Source organism: Athene cunicularia (assembly GCF_003259725.1).
Source record: "Athene cunicularia isolate RWA chromosome 2 unlocalized genomic scaffold, athCun1 chr2_part1, whole genome shotgun sequence".
Classification (NCBI taxonomy): Eukaryota; Metazoa; Chordata; class Aves; order Strigiformes; family Strigidae; genus Athene; species Athene cunicularia.
The window spans coordinates 130,610,571-130,633,652 of NW_020799095.1; the positions used below are offsets into that span (position 1 = coordinate 130,610,571).

The 23,082-nt window shown below is 34.4% G+C and overlaps 1 protein-coding gene across 1 annotated transcript in view; it reads left to right on the forward strand.

Moving 5' to 3' along the window:
- VPS13B (vacuolar protein sorting 13 homolog B) overlaps positions 1 to 23,082 on the forward strand; it is a 477,299-nt gene that overhangs the window by 208,068 nt on the left and 246,149 nt on the right. Inside the window, 2 exon segments of the mRNA XM_026841594.1 lie at positions 2,047 to 2,156; positions 14,291 to 14,438. Coding sequence (XP_026697395.1) covers positions 2,047 to 2,156; positions 14,291 to 14,438 — 258 coding nt within the window.

Sequence of the window (23,082 nt, forward strand, 5' to 3'; positions counted from 1 at the left end):
TTTTTTTTTTTTTTTTTTTTTTTTTTTTTTTTCAGGAGTCTGTTATAAATGTGGGATTTTTTGTTGACTTTGCCTGTAGGCTGACTTTATTCCTCACTCTTTGGGAGGTCTCTGACTCCCACTTGTCATATCACATATACATTAAACCTTTCATTAAGTTGCTGACAACAGGCGGTATCTCTTAAAAGATGCAGGATTGTTTTATTTTGGTCTCCAAGTATCTTTTAAATCTATTGATTGTAGCATATACTTTATCAGTCTTCTACTACCTTCTTCTTTCTCCTGATTCCTTTTTCTAGTCTCCGGATTCTTCTACAAGACATATTCACTGTACTTCTTACTTGCATGTTACCCCTTTACTTTATGCTTGACATTGGCTTTGCCTTAAATTGCAGATTTATTTCTAAGGTTTATTACTGACATTTAAAGCCATCAGATCAGATAGACTAGTCTGTGTATAAGAGTTCCTCACAGTGTGTGTTCCAACTCCAAGCCTGTGCTAGGCGGATGATTTATCTTTGTGTATTTCTTGACTGCCATTTTCCCATTGTACTCATTAGGCTTTGCTTGTGTCGCCCCAGGTTGGTGGTTCTTCTGCCATTTGGAATTCAGCTGGTTATATACAATAAACTCATAACTTTTTTTTCTTTCTCCATTTACAATTGTGGTGATGTATTATGTGTTTTGAGGCACATGGTTTTGCTGTTTTTTTTGTAAAGTACATTGAATTGCGTGACACGCTTTCTCAATGTATTTGAATTTATAATTGAATCATAATGATATTGTATGCTACAGAGGAAGTATATATTACTTTAAGAACTACAGTTCTTTGAATTATAGAACTACTGTAATTCTCTGAAACTTGGTGCTGGGACCTTCCAGGAACCAGGATTTCTGTTTTAATTTTTTTAAAAAATATTTATTTCATGATTTCATTTATTTATTTGTTGTAAAATTGTAAAATTTATGTGAAAACTGCCTATTAGTACTTGCCACACATTTTCAATATAATCTATACATTTGTATTACATTAATCCATTTGCTTCTGGATTTTGCAAATCTGTAATTATGTTCTGCTGCAATAGATACTTTATCTGTACTACTAAAACAAAAGCCTCACTAATACATCATCAGATTTTTAATTCAGGTTTAATGGAAATAGTGCTTCATAAATTGGGTTTTAGTGTGCTTGGCTTGAGTATATGCTAAGATTTCTGGATACTGAGAATAGTTTTTCTCCTGTTTTGATTCTTAAAGTTTCCCATGTATGTTTTTCTTCACAAGTATAAGAAAATTAGAAGTTTTAAGAAATGAAGATATAGTAGCCCTATCTTGTAATCCTAGGACTTCAAAAGTGAGATATAATGAAAATGAGATATATTATAAAAGTATAGGATAAAATCCTAAAAGCTCACATTACCAAGGCTGCCAATGTTAGCAGAATTCAAAAATTTTCATTATTTTGCCTAAGTAGTCCATTAAAGAATATTCATGACCACATTTACATGAAAAATGTTTATCCTGAGCAGCTTTGGTCAGAACACTAACCTAAAGTAGACCTGTCTTTATTAAAAGAACCCACTGCCCTAGAATAAGTTATTCTTTATTGAAGTTGTGGGGTGTCATGCATTATATTTTTATCTTTCTGTCAAGGGTCTCATTGACTTATTTCTTGCATATGTTATTGTTGGCTACAGATCTGAGGAAAGGTGTTGTGTGTATTCGGTTACACAGACAATTTTGTGAAAACAAGCATTTTTCTTGGCAAAAAATTGTAATAAGCAATATCAAAATGCAATTATCTGCATTTTTTTGTGTGCTTGTCCATAACACTGGCAGTGCTGGCAAGTTTCTCACTTTCAAGAAATTATTGAAATTGATGTTTTAATTATTACTCTTGATTGGAATTTAAAATAAATATATATGTAAGTCCAATCCAAACAAAAGTCTGCATCAAAGATGATTTGTGTGCAAAAGAAATGACTATGTGTATGGAGATTTTTTAGCAGATAGTTTATATTTTATTTTCTTTTCTATGGCGTATAGGTGCAGTACTCTTGTCCAGTGTACAAGGATTAGCAATTAATGTTGATCCAGTCCTGTATACCTGGCTTATCTACCAACCTCAGAAACGAGCTAGTAGGCACATTCAGCAGGTATGTATTTTTGGGGAAAAATGAGTTGGGAGAGGGGAAACTTTCTCTGCCATCTATGCCAGTAGTGCATTCTTGTTCCACATATTTGTCTTCTGTCACCCTGTTGTTTGTAGTTTGCTGCACATACTGTTACTTTGAATTATTTAAAATGTTTTGCATAATAAAATTTTAATTTCACAGTGTTTTAATTTATGTTTATTGAAAATAACAGAATGGTTTTTGATGGTTACTGTTTAGGATCAGTATTTTGCAACTAGTTTTAACTGCTGAGACCTCATAGGACTTCTAAGTCTAAATAGTAAATTACGTTCTAAACATTTGCAATGGTTTATCAAATAATTGCATAACTTGTTATAAAATCACTACTGTTATTAAAGCCCATCTTAATAGGAGATGAACCATACAGTTAATAGCTTGATATAAGTTTCAGATTCTGTATATAATGTCAAAACACATGCGTGCAAGGTGCTCAGAAAAGATACAAGAAGTAAAGGCTGTGGGTCTGTGTGTCACAGTGTTTTCTTTGACATATTCTTGACCATAATTTTCATGCCCCATACTCCTGACCTGGAAAGAACACTGATTTTCTCCTGATTTTAAGCTTATTTATAACTATTGTTTGGCAGACCAGTAGAATGTTCTAAAGCTTAAATTTGTTGTAATCTATCAAACTAGTGGTCTGTGCAGCCTGATCTTCTGTTTCAGTTATAAGTGGACAGTTAGTAAGTGGCCAATTTAAGAATCTTTCGATATTTGACTCCTAATTATAGAGCACTGTGCACATCAGGGAAGTCTCATACCAGGACCTTGAAGTGGGAGGATTATAATATGATCTGTAAACATTTCTGTTTCTTGTGTGTAAGTGACCTTGTTAGGTAGTAATTGTCAAACATTAATTTGAGTTCTGTTAAGCTGACTCTGCACCATCTGAAAAACTTCAATGTGTGAATTGCTGCTTTATTGTTTTAATAACTTTACGCTGTTTTTAAATGTCTTCAGTGATTCTTCATTCCTGCATCATAACTGGAGTAGCACAACATTTCCTGGCTTACCTCTTTTTTAAAATAGACCATTTATTTACTTTTGCAACACTGTCATGTATCCTTCCAAAATGTAATTAAGGCTGGTTATATCAAATGTTCATATAAAAGTCTTTCCCTAACATTAATGTATGTGCTGTTACTCAGTGCTTTCTCTTTTGATTGCCCTTTTATACTGAGTCATTAGAGAGGTATAGTGACTACACTAGGAAACTTATTTGTCCATTGTTTTGATCACCAGTGGCAAAATTTTAAACTGAATTTTGATTAAGTAGTTATTTTATAATTTGTGTCATTATCTTATTCAGCTTTCTAAATGTTGTTGTGATCTATTTCTGATTAAAATTACCATATCACATTTCTAATGTTATTAGATTTAGAGTTGCTTAGTCATTTGAAATTATTTAAAATGTGAATTTATAAACCTATCAACACTATACTAGTTTCACTGTTAATGCAACTGTGGTAATAGACTGCACATAATAATAAAAATTGCAATGTCTGTAATAGTAGTTAAAAAACTTTATTTGAAAACTACACCTGTATTAAAATATCCTTAAAAATAGACTTTTTTCTTTATGTAATACTGTAATTATCCTAGGATAAGGATTCTAGTCAAAGTTATGGCCTTGATTATTACTTACTAGAAAAGTTTTAGCTTGTTACCATAGTCTAATTTGTGTTACAGAACAAAAATGCTCTGTACAACCTTCCTAATTTTTGAATATTTAATAGAACAACGGTAAGACATGATGCTTTCAAGCAATGTTATGGTCAGAATGTTATTGGTTGATGAAGCTCTCCTCTATTTCTACTGTAACAGTAGAAAATACATAACTTTAGAAGTTCCTTGTGTGATTCAGAGATCTTAGATGTTAAGATGTTTTATGTTTTAATGTCTACTTAATACAATTTTTTGCTCTGTCACTTTAAGTAAGTCGAAACTGTGAGTTCTATCTCAGAACACAGTCGGAAAATCAGCATGTTTGATTCTGTACACGCATTCTATCAAGTAATACCATTATGAGTTCAAGAAGTTAAATCAAATTAATTCATTTGGGACCACAACTGTAGCCATGTAAACTTCTGATCGCATAAAACGTAAGGCTGGGATTGTCTGGCTCCCCACAGACAGGTATACTTTCACGTACTGGAACTTCTTCAGATTTGTTTGCCTTTTAACTATTATTCTGGGATTCTTAGGTTTAGAATGTTAATTTGGCAGTACACATATTTTATATCTTTACTGAAATACTATATGTAATGTTATTGTGTTGGTGTGGGTTTGTCTGAAAGCATGAAAAGTTAGAAATAACAACATACTTAATTTCTTAAGCTGAAATGGTATAAGTAAAAAGTAAGCATAGAAGTAAATGTATTTTTACAAAACTCATAAATTTTAAATTATTTTTTCTATAAAGCTGTACTGTGTCTTCTTTAAGATTAATGTGATGAAGCCAGCAAGAAATGTGGCCTTACTGAGATTTATTCAACTGGAACAGAACAATGGATGACTGCTGTGTTGGGGTGTAGGGGTACACGCAGCTCAGTGAGGACTACCCCTTTTCATTTATTACTGTTAGATTGCTTCCCAGAAGCTAATAATTATAGAACTTAGTGTGATAGCTGAGGCCATTATGTTCCTTGGTTTGTACAGTGTTACTTCTTTACACTTTCTCTCTTCCTTTGCCCTGTGCATCTATTTTGTACAGTCAGGTTATAAACTCCTTAACCGTGTTTATGTAGTATCTAGTACACTGTCAGATGTCCTGATATGTTCTTAGATGGTGTCTGAAAAATGTGATGAATGATAAATGAGAATTTAAAAAGTCTGGCAAAAGGTAAACACCCAAAGGAGAGAGAGACTATTTAAATGAAAAAGCTAAGTTTGGCACAATAATCAGTGAATATAAACAGGTTCTTAGTATATTTAGTCTAGGAGTAAAAGATTTTGAAATCTTGAGTATTACAACTACAATAAAGTTTTTTTGCTGCTTTTTATTGTTAGAAGGAAAATTTCAAACTTGTTCCTATATTGAATTTTATGTTTTTAGGAATAAATCATTTGACAACTGTTTGCAATAGAAGAGGATTTCACTTAGTGCTAACTAAATAATATGTTAGAATTTGGAAATGCACTTAATGTACAACTCTTCTTCATAAGTTATGGTTCTGTGCAGTGTGCAAGTTACATCAGTCTTCCTCACATTTATTTTAAAAGAATAAAATTAACATCTCTCTCTGAACTGAACTCGAGGCAAACTCTTTTTCTTACATGTGAGATCTACAAAATCATGTTAGTTATTACAGTTAGTTGTATGAGGTCTTGCTTAATAAAGAGTCTGTTCCAGTGCTCAGTCACCCTCACAGCAAAAACATGTTTCTTTATGTTCAGGAGGGAACCTTCTGTGTTTCAGTCTGTGCCCATTGCCTCTGATTCTGTCACTGGGCACCACTGAGATGAACCTGGCTTCATCATCGTCACACCCTCCCTTCAGATATTTTTTCACATTGATGAGACCCCCTCTGAGCATTCTCTTCTCCAAGCTGAACAATCTCATCTCTCTCAGACTTTCCTCTTATGGAAGGTGCTCTGGTCTCTTAATGGGCCCCTTCATGGCCCTTTGTTGAACTCTCTCCATGTCTCTCTTGTGCTGGGGAGTCCAGAACTAGACCTAGCACTGAATAGAGGGGAAGGATCACCTTTGTTGACTTGCTGGCAATACTTTGTCTAGTTCAGCCCAGGATATCATTCACCTTGTTTGCAGCAAGGGCATTTTGCTGGTTCTTGTTCAACCTGGACTCACCAGGACCTTTTCTGCTGCTTTCCAGCTGGGTAGCCCCCAGCATATACTGGTGCATTAGGTTGTTCCTGCCCAGGTACAGGACTTTGTACTTTTCATTGTTGCACTTCATGAGGTTCCTGTCAGCACATTTCTCCAGCCTGTCACAGTCCCTCTGGATGGCAGCACAACCCTTTGGCATATCAACCACTCCTCCCACTAATGAAGATCTTGAACAGGATTGGACTCATTATTGACCCGTGGGGTACATTGCTACTTATTGGAGTCCAACTAGACTTTGTGCCACTGATCACCACCCTCTGGGCCCAGTCATTCAGCTAGTTTTCAGTCTACTTCACTGTCTATTCATCCAGCCCATACTTCATGAGCTTTTCCTGGAAGATCTTATGGGGGACAGTGTCAAAGGCCTTACTGAAGTCAAGGTAGACAATATCCACTGCTCTTCCTTCACCTACCAAGCCAGTCATTTAATCATAAGTAATACTGAGAACATTGAGGGTATGTGTTCCTTGCTCCATCCTTTCCCCCTGTCTCTGGGGGCTGGGATTCAAGGCTGGTCTTGCTAGTAAAGCCTGAGGTGAAGAAGGCATTCAGTTCCTCAGGCTTTTCCAATAGGAAAAGCAGCTCATGAGTTTCTTGACTTGATACTGATATGTATTCCCATAGACAATGAAATAGTCTAACTGGCTCTTTTTCAGCTCTTCTGCCCTTTTGCTCCTTTCCTTTTGTAAACTCAGGTGAACACAAGAAGTTAGTTAAAATTACATAATACTTACACAATTAATACACATTTTTCAAAAATGTTTTACATTGATTTCATATCTAACAGCTCTGAATAATGTACAAAGAGAAGAAAATATAGTTGTTTAGTGTCAGAAAAGGAAAAAGCACATGGATTGGTAACAGGGACGGGAAGAGGTAAGGAAAAGGTATTTATTAACATGAGAGTATTTTCCCCTCATGGTCAGCTGATGGTCTTTCCAGGTTATCATTGTAAGCAAGTATTACATGTTATTTTGTATTTGTCTAGAAAAAGATACTATTGGTAGATCATCTTTCCTGTTTGGATCACTCTGCTATGTGTACAGTGTGCAGTAATCAACATCAGAAAGCTTTGCCAGTAATGGGTTAAAAAACCCAGAACAACCCAGACACAATATATATTAAGGTGGCAGAAATTGTTGGAATTTATTTTGTTAAGTTATATTAGTTTATTCTTCAATAATACTGAGCTGAAATAACTTGAGTCTTGGTGTAGAGCAAGGAATAAACTTTATAAATCAAGGTACTGTAACAAAGTTCAAAACTTGTTTTCAGAATCCTGGTTTTGGCTTGCAAGCTAGAGATATCTTAGAGTTGTTTTAATTTAGCACCTTCTGAACATTGTGCCTTTTAAGATACACCAAATTGTTAGTTTAAAAGAAATCACAGAAACACAACCAGAACCTTGCTAGAATCACAAAATCACAGAATCATAGAATGGTTTGCGTTGGAAGGGACCTTAAAGATCATCTATTATAGTTCCTACCCCCCATCCATAGGCAGGGACACCTTCCACTAGACCAGGTTGCTCAAAGCCCCATCCAACCTGAAAATGTCTGTGTTAAAATAGAGTGAATTTGTCATGCCATCATTTTACTAGCCTATTATGTGGTAGTTCTAATGGTTAAGGGTTTGATTCTCAACTTTCTAGTACTTTATATGGCAGGAATAAAATGAAGAATACTCTTGTTTTTATTAGTTCAAAGCCTGAAGAATAGATGAAAAGCATTCTGGAGAAAGTTATTCAATAGTAAATTTTTTTGTACTAACATTTGGTGTGTTATACCTATGAAATGGAAATACTACAAAAGATTTAAAGTTATCAATATTTGTAAAGAATATTATGTTAGACACATGGGTAAATGCTTTGAATGTAAATGTTTTGCTCTTCAGCTCTACATTTTAAGAATTAATGCATTAAGAAGACATATGATAAAAATGTAATTATTCTGCTTTATATACACACAGTCTGTGTGACTGCTCAGAGTTAGTATGAGCCAGATATGTTGCACTCCATCCATATGTTCCACATCAAAATCGCATATTTTACAATATCTGGGTGTTAAAAATAATCACATTTTTGGTTCCCTAAATTTGTTAGACTTTCATGAAATATGTTTTTGTTACCACCATTTTTTTTCAGTAACTGGGAGTAATCCATGAAGTTGGAGCAGCAAATGCAAAAGACATCTTACATACCCTGCTTGATGATTGATGAACCTATGCTAGATTTTAAGCAGGGTTTAAACTGGCACAGAAGTTTGATTTGGGTTTTTTAAAAAATGTTCTTGTATGTGTCAGCCAAAATTGGTGTGGGTTTGTTGTTGGTTTTCTGTTTTTTTTTTTTGCATACTTTACTCTGTATGGATCATTTTTATCAAGTGAGTTATATGTGTGGCAGCATTAAATGTGTTAGTGTAGTATCTGTGGACCAGTTGCTTGCTTACTGCTTATTAATAGTTCTTTAAGTCAGCATATCTATAATATATGCTTAAATCCCTTGTGTTTGTTTGGTCTGAAAGCCCTGTTGAAAAGGTATGTTCTTTAATGCTTTATGAAAAGTTAATTCGAACAGAATTTGGGAAAGATACCAGTACAGAGAGTGACTTACTGTATATATGCTGTTTACTGCTTGTTAATGCGTCCCCGTTAAAAAGCAAAACAAAGCTACATTTAGAGGCCTTGTTTTCAGTGATTTAATATTTTAGTTTGACGGTTTTTTAAGACATTTTCAGATGTGGCTTGTGGCAGTGAGGCCTCATTTCTGGTAATTTAAAAATATTTAAAAAAATAATTTTTACTATTTTTTCAGTTTTTTTCAGAAGTGGTGCCTTTTGTTTTTGTAAACTGCTGGCATTTTTCATATATTTACTCTCCTATAAAAACCTATACTTAGCTTTGCACAGATAAATATTGGAAGAGATTTTTTTTTCCTTGGTAAAAAGGCTTTAGCTGTAATTTGATATGAGACAGTCAAGTATGTGATACTTTTTGCAGTTAATCTTTTTGCATGTAATCTTTCTCAAATGCACGTTACTATAAAGCCTTTGTGGCTTGACAATACTTTTCTTACATTACTCATTTCTATGAGATAAAATTACTAATTTTACTGAAGACTAAACTTTCAAAAATGTGTACCTACACCTATATGTAGATGTATAATATCAATGTGTATGCCTGCATATTTCTTCTATTTTCTTTGGATGTTCTGCATGTGTGTGTGTGTTACTACCTAATTTAATGAGTATTTCAGTAACAGAGTACTTCTAAAACCATCAGTGCAGGGAGAACATCCTTAATCATACAGGAACAACTAAGGAAAAGGCATTGCGTCTGTTCCAGACTCCTCATGCTTTAAAGCACTGGAATGTAATACACCTACATGATTCCATAATCCAAATTTCTCCCGTTTTTCATGAACATCTACACCATGGAAGATTGTGTATCCCAGTTAAAAACCAAGAATTTTTTATCAGCTAGGTAGGTAGATTATAGAATTGGTCATTAGCAATTCAGTTCAATAATTTTTTTTTTTCCCTTCAACTTTTTTCTCTGCTCTATTTCTCTGTTCTCTTCCATTATCTTAGGAATTTTACTGTGTTATAAAATCCTTTCACTGCTCTATGGAAAGTTCATTGTTAGCTAAGGATATTATCAACTCTTGATGTTATGTTTTGGGCAATTCTTCATTCAGAGGTCTACATCAGAGGTCTCTCTGGATTGTTTGCCTAAGATCAAATAATTTTATCATCGTGACTTGGTCAGTAGACTCATGTAGAACAATTCCTCTCATTTGATCTGTTTTAGGATGACTTTTGGAATACTGCAGATCTTTGTTTCTTTAAGAGCCAAACACTTCTGATAATGAATGCCAGTGAATGAATGGCACAACATAAGGGTAAATTTCAGTACCAAAACTTAAGATTTTTCCATGTTGTAGCCAAGTTAGCTGTTGAAGGTAGAGCTGTGTTGCCCTTCTGTAGTTTTAGTTTTTCTCTTCTACCTTGATAAATAGCAGGAAAGGCTTTGATGAAACAAGCATGTTTCTATGGTAGATATAATTATCTTCTTGGTGTGCAAAGATTTCTCAAATTATAATAGGTTTTGATTTCTCATATTGCTTGCAGGCCAAAATCACTGTGTTTATCCCTATTGGGATCTGTCACCTCTTACCCCAAGGAACACAATTAAGTTTCTGAAGGATGCAGGAATGAAGTTGCGGTTTACTTAAGGAACTAAAGGTACTTGGGTCTTGAACCTTGTTTTCTACCTTCATAGGCCCCTTGAAGCTGCTAATAGAATGCTTTCAACAGTTGGTTAAAATGTGGGGGTTCTTGGCTGACATTGGTTCATGACATCAGTTTGGAAAGATTACAGCTAATCAGTGATTGGTCTTCTATCCCAGCAGAGCACTTTTCTGAGCATACCTGAAAATGAAGCAGTCACAGAATTTCATTTGAATTAGCAAGTTCATCTGCCAGGAAAGAAGGTGCTTTTGTGAACCCCAGGGGTTAGTCATGCCTAAACTTTTTAGTTAGGAATTAAGATAATTTTAATTCATGTAATTTTTTTAATTAATTTAATTTTAATTGGGAACTAGGCCTAATGCCTAGTTTTGTTTTGAGCTCTCTAAAACAATTTAGGTGCATGCTTATATTGTTAATCTCAGAAATCGAAACAATGACATGTCACTCTGTAGTAAAGCAGTGATTGTGATTTCATGATATTAGAACTTGTTGTAAGATTGACAAGGTAGATCCTCCTTGCTGTTGGAACTCATACTGGCACAGCTTGGACAGTCTTGCAGCATTGGTAAATACTCTTCTCAGAGGCATATAGTGATTGCATGACAGTGCTCTTAGATGTTCACAGAACACCAGGTCCCCATCCCAAAGACTTCATTAATTTTTCTTCCTGCTTGCTGGTTGCAAGCTACTGCACATGTACACATCAGTCTGTGTGCACACAGCATCCACCATATGGGATAGCTGGATTTGGTACCACTTCAAAGATGGCAACCCATGAGTGGGCTGAGGCTTTTGAATTCAACATTTCATAAGCCAGTGCTTCATTTTTCCCTTTAGTAATATTAAAGTTCCTATCTTGGAATATTCTTTTGCTTTTGGTTTGTTATCAGGGAGGTGATTGTATAGGCATCACTCAAATGGAAGTTACTCATCTGCTCGGTTGGCCAAGTTTACTTTAGAATGCATTTCTCATGTTCCCAGGTCTGCCTGCATCCTCTTCAGCCTCACACTCATGGGAAGTTATAAATCAGAAATAAAATATTTAATTACCAAAAATTCCAAGTAAAGTAAAACATTAATTTATTTCACCTGGGGCAAATTTCCACTAGCCCTCTTTACAGGATGTTTTAGCTTCAGTTAGTTGGCATATTTCCACATAAATCAGAAAATACTTGGGGCTTGGGTTTTTTGGCAGGTTGGTTTTTAGCTATCATTATTCTGTGCCTTTCTCTGATTTTAGATCTTTACAATTTCCAAAGTCATGTTGACCACACAGTATGAAGTAAAATAAAAAATATGATCTGTATCTGTTGATCTATTTACATGCATAAATAGCATAGATGTATATGTGTGTTTTGTGTACACATACTTAACGTGGTGTGTAATGTGTTAGATTATTTGTGTCAATAAAATTTAAATTTGGGAAGGATAGCTTTCTTGTTGTTTTTTAGCCACCACTTAAAAAGTTAATTGTAATAATTATACTGGAAAAGTAGTAAATTTTCTTGAGTACCATGAATTATTATTAATCTAGTATTCAGTGTATAATAGCCACAAAACATTACTGCATTGATAAAACTGTGGTCAGTATTCTAGAACAGAATCTGATTTTGACTTTGTGTGAACAAAACAACCTCATATAAATGTTGCTGTCATTCCACAACTTTATTAAATGTTTTTTATTAATCTTCTTTAAAACACTACCAATTAGTAACCATAAAGCTTACAACCCAAGTAGGTGTGTTAAACTTTGCTACGTATTGCCTTATAGCTAACTTTTTGGACTCTTGTGATGAAATGCTTATGATAACACTTGCCTTCAATATCTCCTTTCCCATCAGATTCATCTTCTCAAACAGCTGTGGGGCTCTTGTCATCTGCTATTTCCCAAGCCACAGTTTCCTCATCAGTTTGTGGCTAAAACCCAAATCTTGATGATCCTTTTCCATCTAGTTCAACATTGATCTTTCATCTTCTGCATTCTTTTAACCAGAAATCTTTTGCCAAAAATCTGACAAGATTGTACTGGGCGTCATCAACAGCAACATCAGGCTTGATTTCAGTGAGCAAAGATGAAACAGCTGTTTCATTGTCCAGATCAGCACTCAAGCACTCAATATTTGGTCATAATTTTTTCCAGCTTTGGCTGGCTGTGATAGCCTTGATGTTTTTCACTATTTGACTAGTGGTGTAACTTACTATATTTTGCTGATCCATTTCTTCAGTGGTTCAGAAAAAGATACTGCTTCTTCAGACAGTATTTCCATCCTTTTGGTTTGTACTGTCGTGTATTGTCTGTGTTCATTCTTCAGAAACTCTTGCTTTATTTTGGCAAGTCACTGTTCTTGCAGTGTTATGTCCAGAGTTGGCAAATCATGGCTCAACAGTTGCTGTCATGGGAAAGCTGCAGATGGCTTTGCCTTATGAAAGATTGTATCAGATAAACTGCTAAATTTTGAAAATAAGTCATGTAAAGTGTGTGACAAAAGTATGCATGTGGGAAATATTTTACTGGTGTAAAACTTGTATTTTAAAAGCTGATGGGTTTTTTGCTGCTGTTATGGCAAGAGGACATCAAAGTGGCATGTTTCTATATTCCAGGAAGATTTTTTAGTGCTTTTGGAGACAAAGCTGATGACCGTACATTCAGAGGGAGGAGGAGAAATGAGAGTTCTGTTTGTCATTGACATTAGTATTTTCCTATTAACTTTGCATACCACTGTATATGTAAGTTGATTGTATTCACTGGAGTAGGATTAAATAGTTGATTGTCTTTCTTATTTTAATTTACTTTTATAGTGGAAAATGGCGAAGGCGTTTGGAAGGCGTTCTCCTTCAATTAAACGATTTTTCTGTTTGTTTTGGGGTTTTGTATGTGTGCACATGTTGCACACTGCTTGATTCAGTGATCTGTTTTCTATTGGAGAAAATTTACAAGCACATTGCCCGCCTCACACGAATTTGTTTCCCACAGAGATTCCTAATGCAACGTGTGAGGTTTCTCATTACCCAGCTATATGGATTACATTTTCACTCCAATACCAACAAAATTAAATTACACAAAAATTGATTAAGATGCATGTAATCCTAATGTCTGATCTTTAGAAAAAACTCATGTCGTCTTTAAATGATAACCCTCTGCAAAATCAACAGTAGAAATATTCTGCTTTTGTCAACTGGTATACATCTACAATTTACGTAGCAGCTAATGCTACAGCAAAATGTTAACAGCCAACTGTACAGCAAATTTAGGATCCATTTTTTAAATGATTTTGTCTCTTCTAGCTCGTGTTAATAAAAAACTAACAACAAAGCCAATAGACTGTATACATCTGTGGACCTCCAGTTCCAGAACCCATGTGGATTAATGCACATTACTTTTTTCTGATCTTAAAATAAGGTTGCAGTCCTTCAAACTAGATTTTAATACCTTCAATTTTCTTTAACAGTGTCGTATTTTGAGCAGTTTGTCATTTATTGATATGCTTGAAAGACAAAACAATTAGAAATCAGTAGTGGTCAGAATTAAATTTTATATTTAAAATGTGAGGAACAATTATAATAATGTATAAAAGTACATTTTTTTCTTGTGGAGTTTAATGAAGGTTGATAACTTTCTTTGCAAAACTTCACAGTCTTCATATCTGGCTAAAATTCCTCGGTTTCCATTAAACATTTAGAGAATTATTTTAATTTGGTCATCATCCAGGTTTATTGACGTCCATTTTGATTGGCTAACAAGCATGGTGTTTTAAGTTAATATATTATATTTCACTTTTTCTGTTACTGTAGAGCTTTTCTTCAGATTAACATGACAATTAATTACAAGTCTGAATGTAGTGTTTTATAATTTATTTTCAAAATATGTACTGCAATCGTTGTTTCAAGTTGTCTTCTGTACGTTTCAAAATATGTTGTTTAAGACACGCTTCTCATGACATAGTAATTCAATATTAATGTGTTTTGGATTTCGGTGGTTCACAACACACTTCTTTTTTTAGCAGTCTGTAGGAACTGTTCCGCTTGGTGTGTCCGTAACTCGAAAAAAAGAGGATGAAGTATCAGTTGGAAGTGCACCTTTGGCAAGGCAGCAATCAAATCAAGCCTCTGAGTATGCCAGCAGTCCTGTCAAAACAAAAACAGTAACAGGTATGATCACTTAATTGAAACTAGCCATTCTGCCTCTGCAACCTCCCTCAGTAACATGGGTCCACAATTGAACAGCATCAGCTATACAAATACTGTGGAACAACTCTCAGTTTTAATGAAATATTCTCCTAGAAAATGACAACTTTTAAAATTAAAAATATGCAATCTTGTGATTTTGAAATATGTGTGTGGGGTTTTTTGTAATTTTCATTTAGGTACTATCCTTGGGGCCCTGATAATTTAATATAACATATTTTCTAAAATGAGATAAAGGACACGTACTTTCAAGTTAATATCTGCTATTTGCCTTGATATTTAATATTTTAGTTCATGATTTTATTAGACTTTGATTAATTTGATTTCAGTCACTGTTCACATTTCATAAAGTCTGGCATGTATGGAAGTCAAGATTTGTGCATAAATAGTTAAAATTCACTATTTTCAGAATCAGTCTCCCATAGAAAATGCATTTGTTGGCACTTCTGTTTTCGGAGTTCAAGAAGTTACTAAATTTAGGAATATTTGTTGGCCACTTCAGAGTGCTAAAGTTAAACTTTGTTATCACTAATCAAGATGATATGGCTTTCTGGGATTTTCAGGGCTATTTATTCATATAATACTGTCTTCAAGTAGTAAAGTAGGAGATCATCCAAAAAAAGTGACTATCCAGCTGAGACTTTTAGAAATCCTACTGAAATACACTGAACAAATTCTCTTCTCCTTTGCATTGATGTTTATTTCCAGATAATCATGAAGTACTTCAAGATGTTGTCTGCTTGAAACTGAGATCCCAGTCTTGTTCATTAGTGGTAGGGTTGATTGTTACTTTGAGATTAGAAAGGACTAAAACCAGAAAATCTGTTTGCTAACTATTATGTGGGTTGCTGTGTTATCATTGGTAGTAAAATATTAGATTCATTTCAAAGACTTTTTTCTATTTCATTTATGAATACACTTTATTTCTACCATTTATCCTTTTACCATTCATTTAGAATTAGCTGTATTTTTGCCTGTAACAAAATGACTGTACTAAGTGTATTTTTGTTTTAACTATATTTATCATCTGTTCTGCTATATCAACATCATAAATAATATGATTTTTTTTCTTCTGGAGGTTAATTTTATGTGTACTTGTGAACAAAGCATGAAGGTGTAATTCACTAGAGAAACTTCTGTAATTTTGAATATTTCACATTCAAAACCAACTATATATGTGAACAGATGCTAGAATAGTTTGTGTTAATTACCAATTTATGAAAGTATGCATGTAGTTTGCAGAAGTAACTTTGTACTTGAGTTTTCAAAATTAGTCTCCCAGTCTGGTACCTGCTCATCTGCGTAACCAGTTTTGATCTTCAGCCTTTGTTATTCTTCACCTTGAGTATTATCTTTCCTGCAGTAGTGATCACACTGGGAGAGTCTTCTAAAAGAAAAGAGGGAGAAATGACATTAATGTCAGTTTTGGTTTTGGTTTTCTGTGTGTGAGTGCAGAAACGATAAAACAAAATGATAAATTATAAATAATGTCTTAAAACCAAAAGGATTTCTGTGCATCTCAACTTCTTCCAATTTTAATTTAAAGTCAATATCAAGTTGTGTTTTAAAATACTTAGTATAACACACATTGCAAAAATTCAAATTTCATTTTTAGGTTTCATTCATGTTAGCTACTGCTTTATTCATTCAGTTTATCAAATAAGTTTAGCCTAAATGCTGGGGTTTTTTTTGTGATTAAGCCGTTATTTGGCTTCTCTATAAAACAATGTTGTGGTATAGAGTTTGATGCCAATAAATGAAGGGTGATAGTACTAATTCTGTCAAGAGTTAACATTGGCTAAGCATTTTCTTTTTTGAATTAGAAACAGTCATTTAAAGAAGAGATTACTAAATTTGGTTTTATTAATTCTCAGCTGTTAAAAATTTGTTGAAAAACTTCACTTTTTTTTTTTTAAGTGAAGCTACATACATGTAGCAGAGTGTCTATTTTGTTCATTTTTTAAGATGTAGTGTGCCTGACACTGCTGATTTGAAGGCTACCCAGTGTTTTAAAATGTCTACCGGTTTGTTATACTCAGGAGATAAAATGTCAGGTATAATATACTTGAAGCATTTGAGATATATATGCAGAAATGTGGAATAAAAATATAAAATGAATGCCGATGATCATATTCTTTAAAAGAATGCTACCTATCTGCTTCAGTAGACCAAACAGATTTCCCTTAATTAAAGAAGAGCCATGTCACACTGCAGTGCCTTGCAGGCTTGTTCTCTGTCTAGCTTCCTGAAACTTCATATGCAATGTTAGGAGCTTTTCCTGTAAAGTTCATCTGTTCATCGGAATTGGCTTTGCACTGGAAGATTCAGGGGAGAGTAAAAAACAAATATGTATGCCATGTCACCAAAACAGTCTCTGCTTTGATTACGAAGTGGCCAGTTAAGAGTGGTTAGAAAAGGTTGCATGGGTGCAAGTGTGAAAGATAAGATCTCATTCTTAGAGGAGTTTTAGGAGATCCTTTCTTTCACAGTTGGTTTATTTACAGGTACATAATGTGCTGGGATATAGTGAATGAGTGACTAGTTCATTAACCTGAAAATACAGTGTCTGTGATTCTTCTTTCTAGTTTTTCTGGGTCCCTTGCTCCCACAATCTTTCACTTTGTTTCCTTTCTGTTAATTTCACCTTGAGTCTGAGTTTCTTTCATTGTTTGTCTCACCTTTTTAAACCAGGAATACCACACTGACTATAGGTCTAGGACATATAATGCTACCTATGATACAGAAGCATTCTAGGTAAAAGGGAGAACGATCCTTGTAACCCTGGTGTTTCTTAATCATCAAGGCTCTAGCTGCAGATGCCTTAAGTTGTCAGAAGACTGAGATTCCTACATTGATAAAACTGAGACTCCTACACTGATATCAAGCACATATGCATAGTCTTTGCAGATCAAAAGAGAATTGTGTCTTAAAATCATTCTATTCAGGTGGTGATTTTGATTTTATTCTTTTCAAGTCTAGCATGATCTTAGCAGTCCCTCCCTTGAGAACTGCTAGAAACCAACCCTATGTATTAAATGAAAGCAGTTTGTAATCACAGCTGTAAAATGATTTAAAACACTGATCTTGAGTTCAGTTTATTAGTTAATGGCTGCTGAGACCTTGCCAAAAATTAAGCATGGGAAAAGAGCAAAACTACTATTTATATGGTATCTGTCTGTGAAAATCCAAGGTTTCTGTTCCTAAGTCTCAAATTGTAGTTAGTTATAAATCTCTTTAACCACAGAGGCTTCAAAAATAGAATGAGGTAATAGAATATATGGTTTAAATTTTGTGTAATGTGGCTGTGAACAAGCAAGGTGATAAAGAAATATTAGAAAAAGTAGTAAGTATTTACCTCAGTTCCTCCATCTACCCACTTCTCCCATTTCCAGCAATTCAGCGGTTCCCTGTTCAATGAATAATGATTTGCAGACTGATAGCTATGCATAGAAGTATATCTCTTATGTCTGAGTAATGGCAAAATGATTAGTGTATGTGTGTATAAATATGTAATATATATATATATATAACATAACTATACAAGAAGATATCGTGGGCAGTAGTAGATGGATAGGGTACTCTTTGAAAGCTGTCCTGTGCACACTATTGAATAATGATTAAAGGCAAAGTGTCAAATTTTATTTATATTGACCAACGAATGCAAAAGAATTAAAGGACAAATAAATGAGTTTCATGCATATGCATAGAGTATAGGATTGCATAAGCCTTATTTCCATAGGAAACCCATCAAAGAAAGATCTCCACCTTTTCTTTCAATCACTTCCTAACATTTGATAATGTAGATATAATAATGAGCTTATAAGTTGGTTGTTAGATACTTACTGCAACTGGAACTTCTTGGTTGTTATGGGAAGTGTTAGTAATTTGATTTTGAAAGCTTTACTCAAGCTATTGTTAAAAATCCTTCAAAGTATACACAAGATATTTTTGAACCACTATTAAATACTTTGCCATGAAAGTGAAGGAAAGAGGAAGCTTTAAGTGTAGACATATCTCTGTTTTATTTAGACTAACTGATGCTGTGTTAGTATTTTTATTTGAAGTTTCCTTTTAAGTTAATAAACTTTCTATTCAGTACATTGTGGCAGAATATGACCTGTACTTGGCAAAACTGGATGCAGATACTGTTTTTTTTTTTTTCTCCCCTAAAGTACAACTAGAATGCTAAATGATTATCATTTTAGATGCTAAATTATTAACATTATCTTCCTTCTAAAATGAGCTGTTGGAATGCAAAATACTGTCAAATGTGAGAGAAGTCTGGCTGGTGAGCAATCAATGGATTATCTTAAGTATTTGAATTAGTAGGTCACTATTTCTGCTCAATGAACTGAATGATTATCGTTTATTCATGCCTGCTATGAAATGTATGACTGATGATTTATTTGGGAAGATGAATGAAATTAAAGAGATGCTAAATAGGCAAAGTTAACTATGGGAATTTAACTCCAATGCACATTTACTCAGGGTGCCCAAATCCTCTAGAATTCTTTTGTTTTTATAAATGGAGTTTAGTTCTTGGAAGGATTATTTAAAAGGTAGGTCACCATTCACAGATGATTTATAGAAACTTCAAAATGGCTGGAGACTCATATACCTATATTGAGAATTAATTATTGTGAGTTTTCATAGCTAGTAAAATGTTTGAATTTTTTGTTAAGATGGCATGATTTCTTGAGTTTTGCATGATTTCTTGAGTTTTGTGTGTAGATTTCAAAAACATTAGTAACACAGAGAGAATGTAGGATATCAAACATGCTTTCTGTATAGGGAAATTCAAAGTTGAGAGAGAAAGAATGCGTGTTTATTTTTAGATTATATTTAAAAGACTAAGAACTTTCAGTGTATATTTAAAAAGGCAGAAATGGGGCAGAATTGCTCCAGCCTTTATCAGAAAATTTCTTTATCAGAAAATCCAAATGCTGAAATTCTTGCTTCATACTATAACACTTATTTGGAATTTTTTTGAATGGTAAGCGATATTAAGATAAATTCCAGCATGGACTTTAGATATGAACACATATATAACACATTTTTGTAATTACAAATGTAATATAGTAGCACAGCTTTGCCTGTTAACGGCTGTTACTGATTTGTATGAAAGTGTCAGTCCTTTTTAATTTTTGTTCCTAGAACTAAATAGGTATTTTTTGCTAGAAATAGTGCACCAATCATTAAGAATTTGGTGGAAGAAAATGCAGACCATTCCCTAGTCAGCCCCCACTTTCACACAGAAAGATCCTTTCTACTTGCACAACCATGTTAACATCACATTTGTCATTGTTTACTGACATATGTTTACTCTAGAAGAAGGCATGTTGGGTAAAAAGTCAAAAGCCTCTGTATTTTAACACTTAGTCTGCTGCTAACTTAGTAACAGTTCTAATTTAGTCACTACGCCATGCCACACTTCCGTGCTGCCATTTCCCTGGGTATAATGGACTTGCTCTGGCTAGTTGTCAGGGACTGTGTGGCTCAATTATCATCGTGATTGATAAAAGCAATGTATAATCTGCACCATTAGTAAAGTAGAATGCAAAACGCTCAAAGCCCAATAACAAAATTATTTATGCATGTTCCATGTGGGCAAGCATATTGCAGATTTTTATAAGCTTAGAAGGACTTCCTGCTGTTATTTTAGTTAAGTACAACTTTATGCTCAAGCATCCCGGTGAAGGGTACAAACTTTCTCACATATAGGTCATCATAGTCTATCCTTAGAAAATAAAATCTCAGTTATGTAATTAAAATATCCATCATCCAGATATGGGAGTATAGGGAGTAATTTCTCTTAGGATACCGCAAAAATAAAATGTGACTATTTCTGAAATACTTCTGATGGATACGGGTGGTTCAGAAAATATTAGTAATCTAGCTTTGAGCTTTGTCTAATGGTTTCAGTGAGTCTACTATTTAGATTAACATTTTATTTTTAAATTGGATTGTGGGGAAAAGTAATACATTAAGATAGGGAATTTTGCAGTTTCTTGTGCTTTAGTATTATATCATGGAACAAAATTATATGGAAATGTATTCTGTTGAGAACAGAATTTATTTCTTTGTCATACATATACATACAAAAGTGAATAATTTGTAATGTCTTGATATATCTATATAGACATGTATATTTAGTTCTGTAGTGCTGCAAATATAAAAATATGTACAAAATAATAAAAAATAGACTTATGAAGAAAATTAGAATGTAAACCTAAGGACAAACAAGCTTTTATATAACGTTTCACTGAATTTTTACTTTTGCACAATATTATTCATAGAAACCAAAACCTGCTGATTTACAGAAAAGAGCAAGTAAGTTTTAAGTAGGTGGTGGGCTAGTATTTGTTTTGTTTTGCATATGAAGAAACCAATTAATCTTCCACAAAAAAAATCTGTAGGCCATTTAGATTTTTTTTCAGAGTTGTTTGAAGTTTGAGTTTTCTCCTCCACTGCATTTTAATCTCATTTCTAATCCCTTAGACCCCTTGATCAATTCCTTAATGACTTGCATTTGCTGCAGACACCTTGGTATTTTTGTTTTTATTTCTGATAAAAAGCCATGTCTAATGCATGAAAATGTGAGTAGATATTAAGAAATCCCAGTGAGTTGACATTATGGAGACTACTTTTAATTTTATCAGAGGAAAAATCTTTTCAGAAAGAGCCACATAATAACAGAATGCTTTCCTCTGATTTCTTTCTTCCTTTAAATACTATTAATGTTCATGTGTTTTGCTGTCATGGCCTCCTAGTAACTGTGATTAGTTTGCAGTAGGATTTTTCTCAGCTTAACTCAGTTCTGATGTGTGAGAAGCTATATGACTAATGATGTGATGTGGGAAGGAAAGCTTGCGCAGCTTGTTGAGGTCATATGACAGATGCATTTTGAGTACGGTCATGCAATGGGATGGTGAATAGACTGTCCTGCAGGCTGCTGCATGGCTGGCTGGCTGTGAACCTTGTCTTTCAGCAGAAGCTCTCTGAGCTTTTGGAGATCACTGATGCTGCAGGTTTGCCTGCAGCAGGATGACCTTTTCCAAGAAGAAGCTGCTGCCCTCTTTATGCCTGAGGTATCTGAGGCTTATAATAGGCCAGGAGAAATGAGTCATCTTGTGTCAGAGGGATGAGACATGATAGATCTGTACCACATACAAATTAGGAACAAGGTATTAGCATTGTAGTTTACTTTCCTTTAGTTCAATTGTTAGCTTTAAGGAGAGAGGAGGAGCAGAAAGCGTGAGGCCAGTTTATCAGTAGCCCTCGACCCAGTAGTGGAAAAATCTCTGATCTGTGGTCATTTCTGCTTTGTCTCATTTGAGGAAATGTCCATTTGCCCCAAATCTTTGTACTTCAAAAGTTTTATTTTCCCTTTCATGTTCCTTTGATCACTGAATATTAATAGCACAAAATAGCACCATTTCCCCCAAAGATCTTTTTTTTCTTAAAATTTTAAAGTATTTTCTGGAGTAGACTTCCAAAGCAACCAGTTCCCAGTAGGCTGAAAAGCACAGAGACATACGTCTATTTAAGACAGATGCCTCTATCTAGGATTTATACCTGTAAGTCTTGATTAGTGGCACCTCCTAAAAAGAGAGTACATTTAGGATTAATTCTGCAGGATTGCCAGTTGGAGCTCCCTCTGTGCTTTAGCTGTAAATTGTGAAATTAATTATGAAAACTGCTGCTTTTGGTAGCTCAGTCCTGATTGAGCTGATTGGTCGTTCGTAAAAACTGTTCATTGCCAGTGTGTGTTCTGAAATTGATGGTGAGTGTGGTGGCTTCTAAGTGATTGATTGAAATCGTTGTGGTACAAAAATACCAATTGCACAATATGGGACTGGAAGATGAGAATAGGAACATTTTATGTTCCTGTACACTGGTTTTCTTCAAAATTTACATTGTACAACCTGAAGCAGCCCCCCCTCTATTTGTTTCTTTTTTTTTCTTCATCAGCTTGTAAGTGTTCCATACAAATTATATTTTCTGTCTAGCTATTGCTTACTGGCTCCTGGCTTCAAGACAGGGCTGATTACAGTGCCAGGAAATGTTCCTGGGTTTTCAGTTCAGTAGTAGCTGAGCAGCGTAATTATTTTAGGAGATTAACTTTCATACCAAGAGAGATGGAGCTGATCCAATCTACGTGTCTACTATAGAGGACTAAGCCAAGCACACGATAGCCACATCAGACTGCTGCAGTCTCTTAGTAACTGTCATCTACAGATGGCCTCACCTGACGGGGAATTAAGACGCTGTTCTGTCCCAGCATCCCTTCAGACAAAACTCTGGGACTTGCCAGTGCAGGAAAAAAATGAACAGAGGACTTCATTCTTATTTTCTTTTCAGGAGTTTCTTCTGTGCTTGTTTCTTCTTTCCACTCTGAAACACTTCTTATTACTGCCCTATTTTCCACGATTTCTGGTTGAATCATTCCTTAGCTGTTTGTTGGGTTTCAAGGTTTTTTTTTTTTTTTTTTTTTTTTTTTTAAATTTTGATTGAGTATGGGGTGTTACAGTGAAGCTATTGTCTATCATGGATAGTCCTGAAATTTAAATCAGCTTTGCAGTTTGAATTGCACATATATAGAGAAACA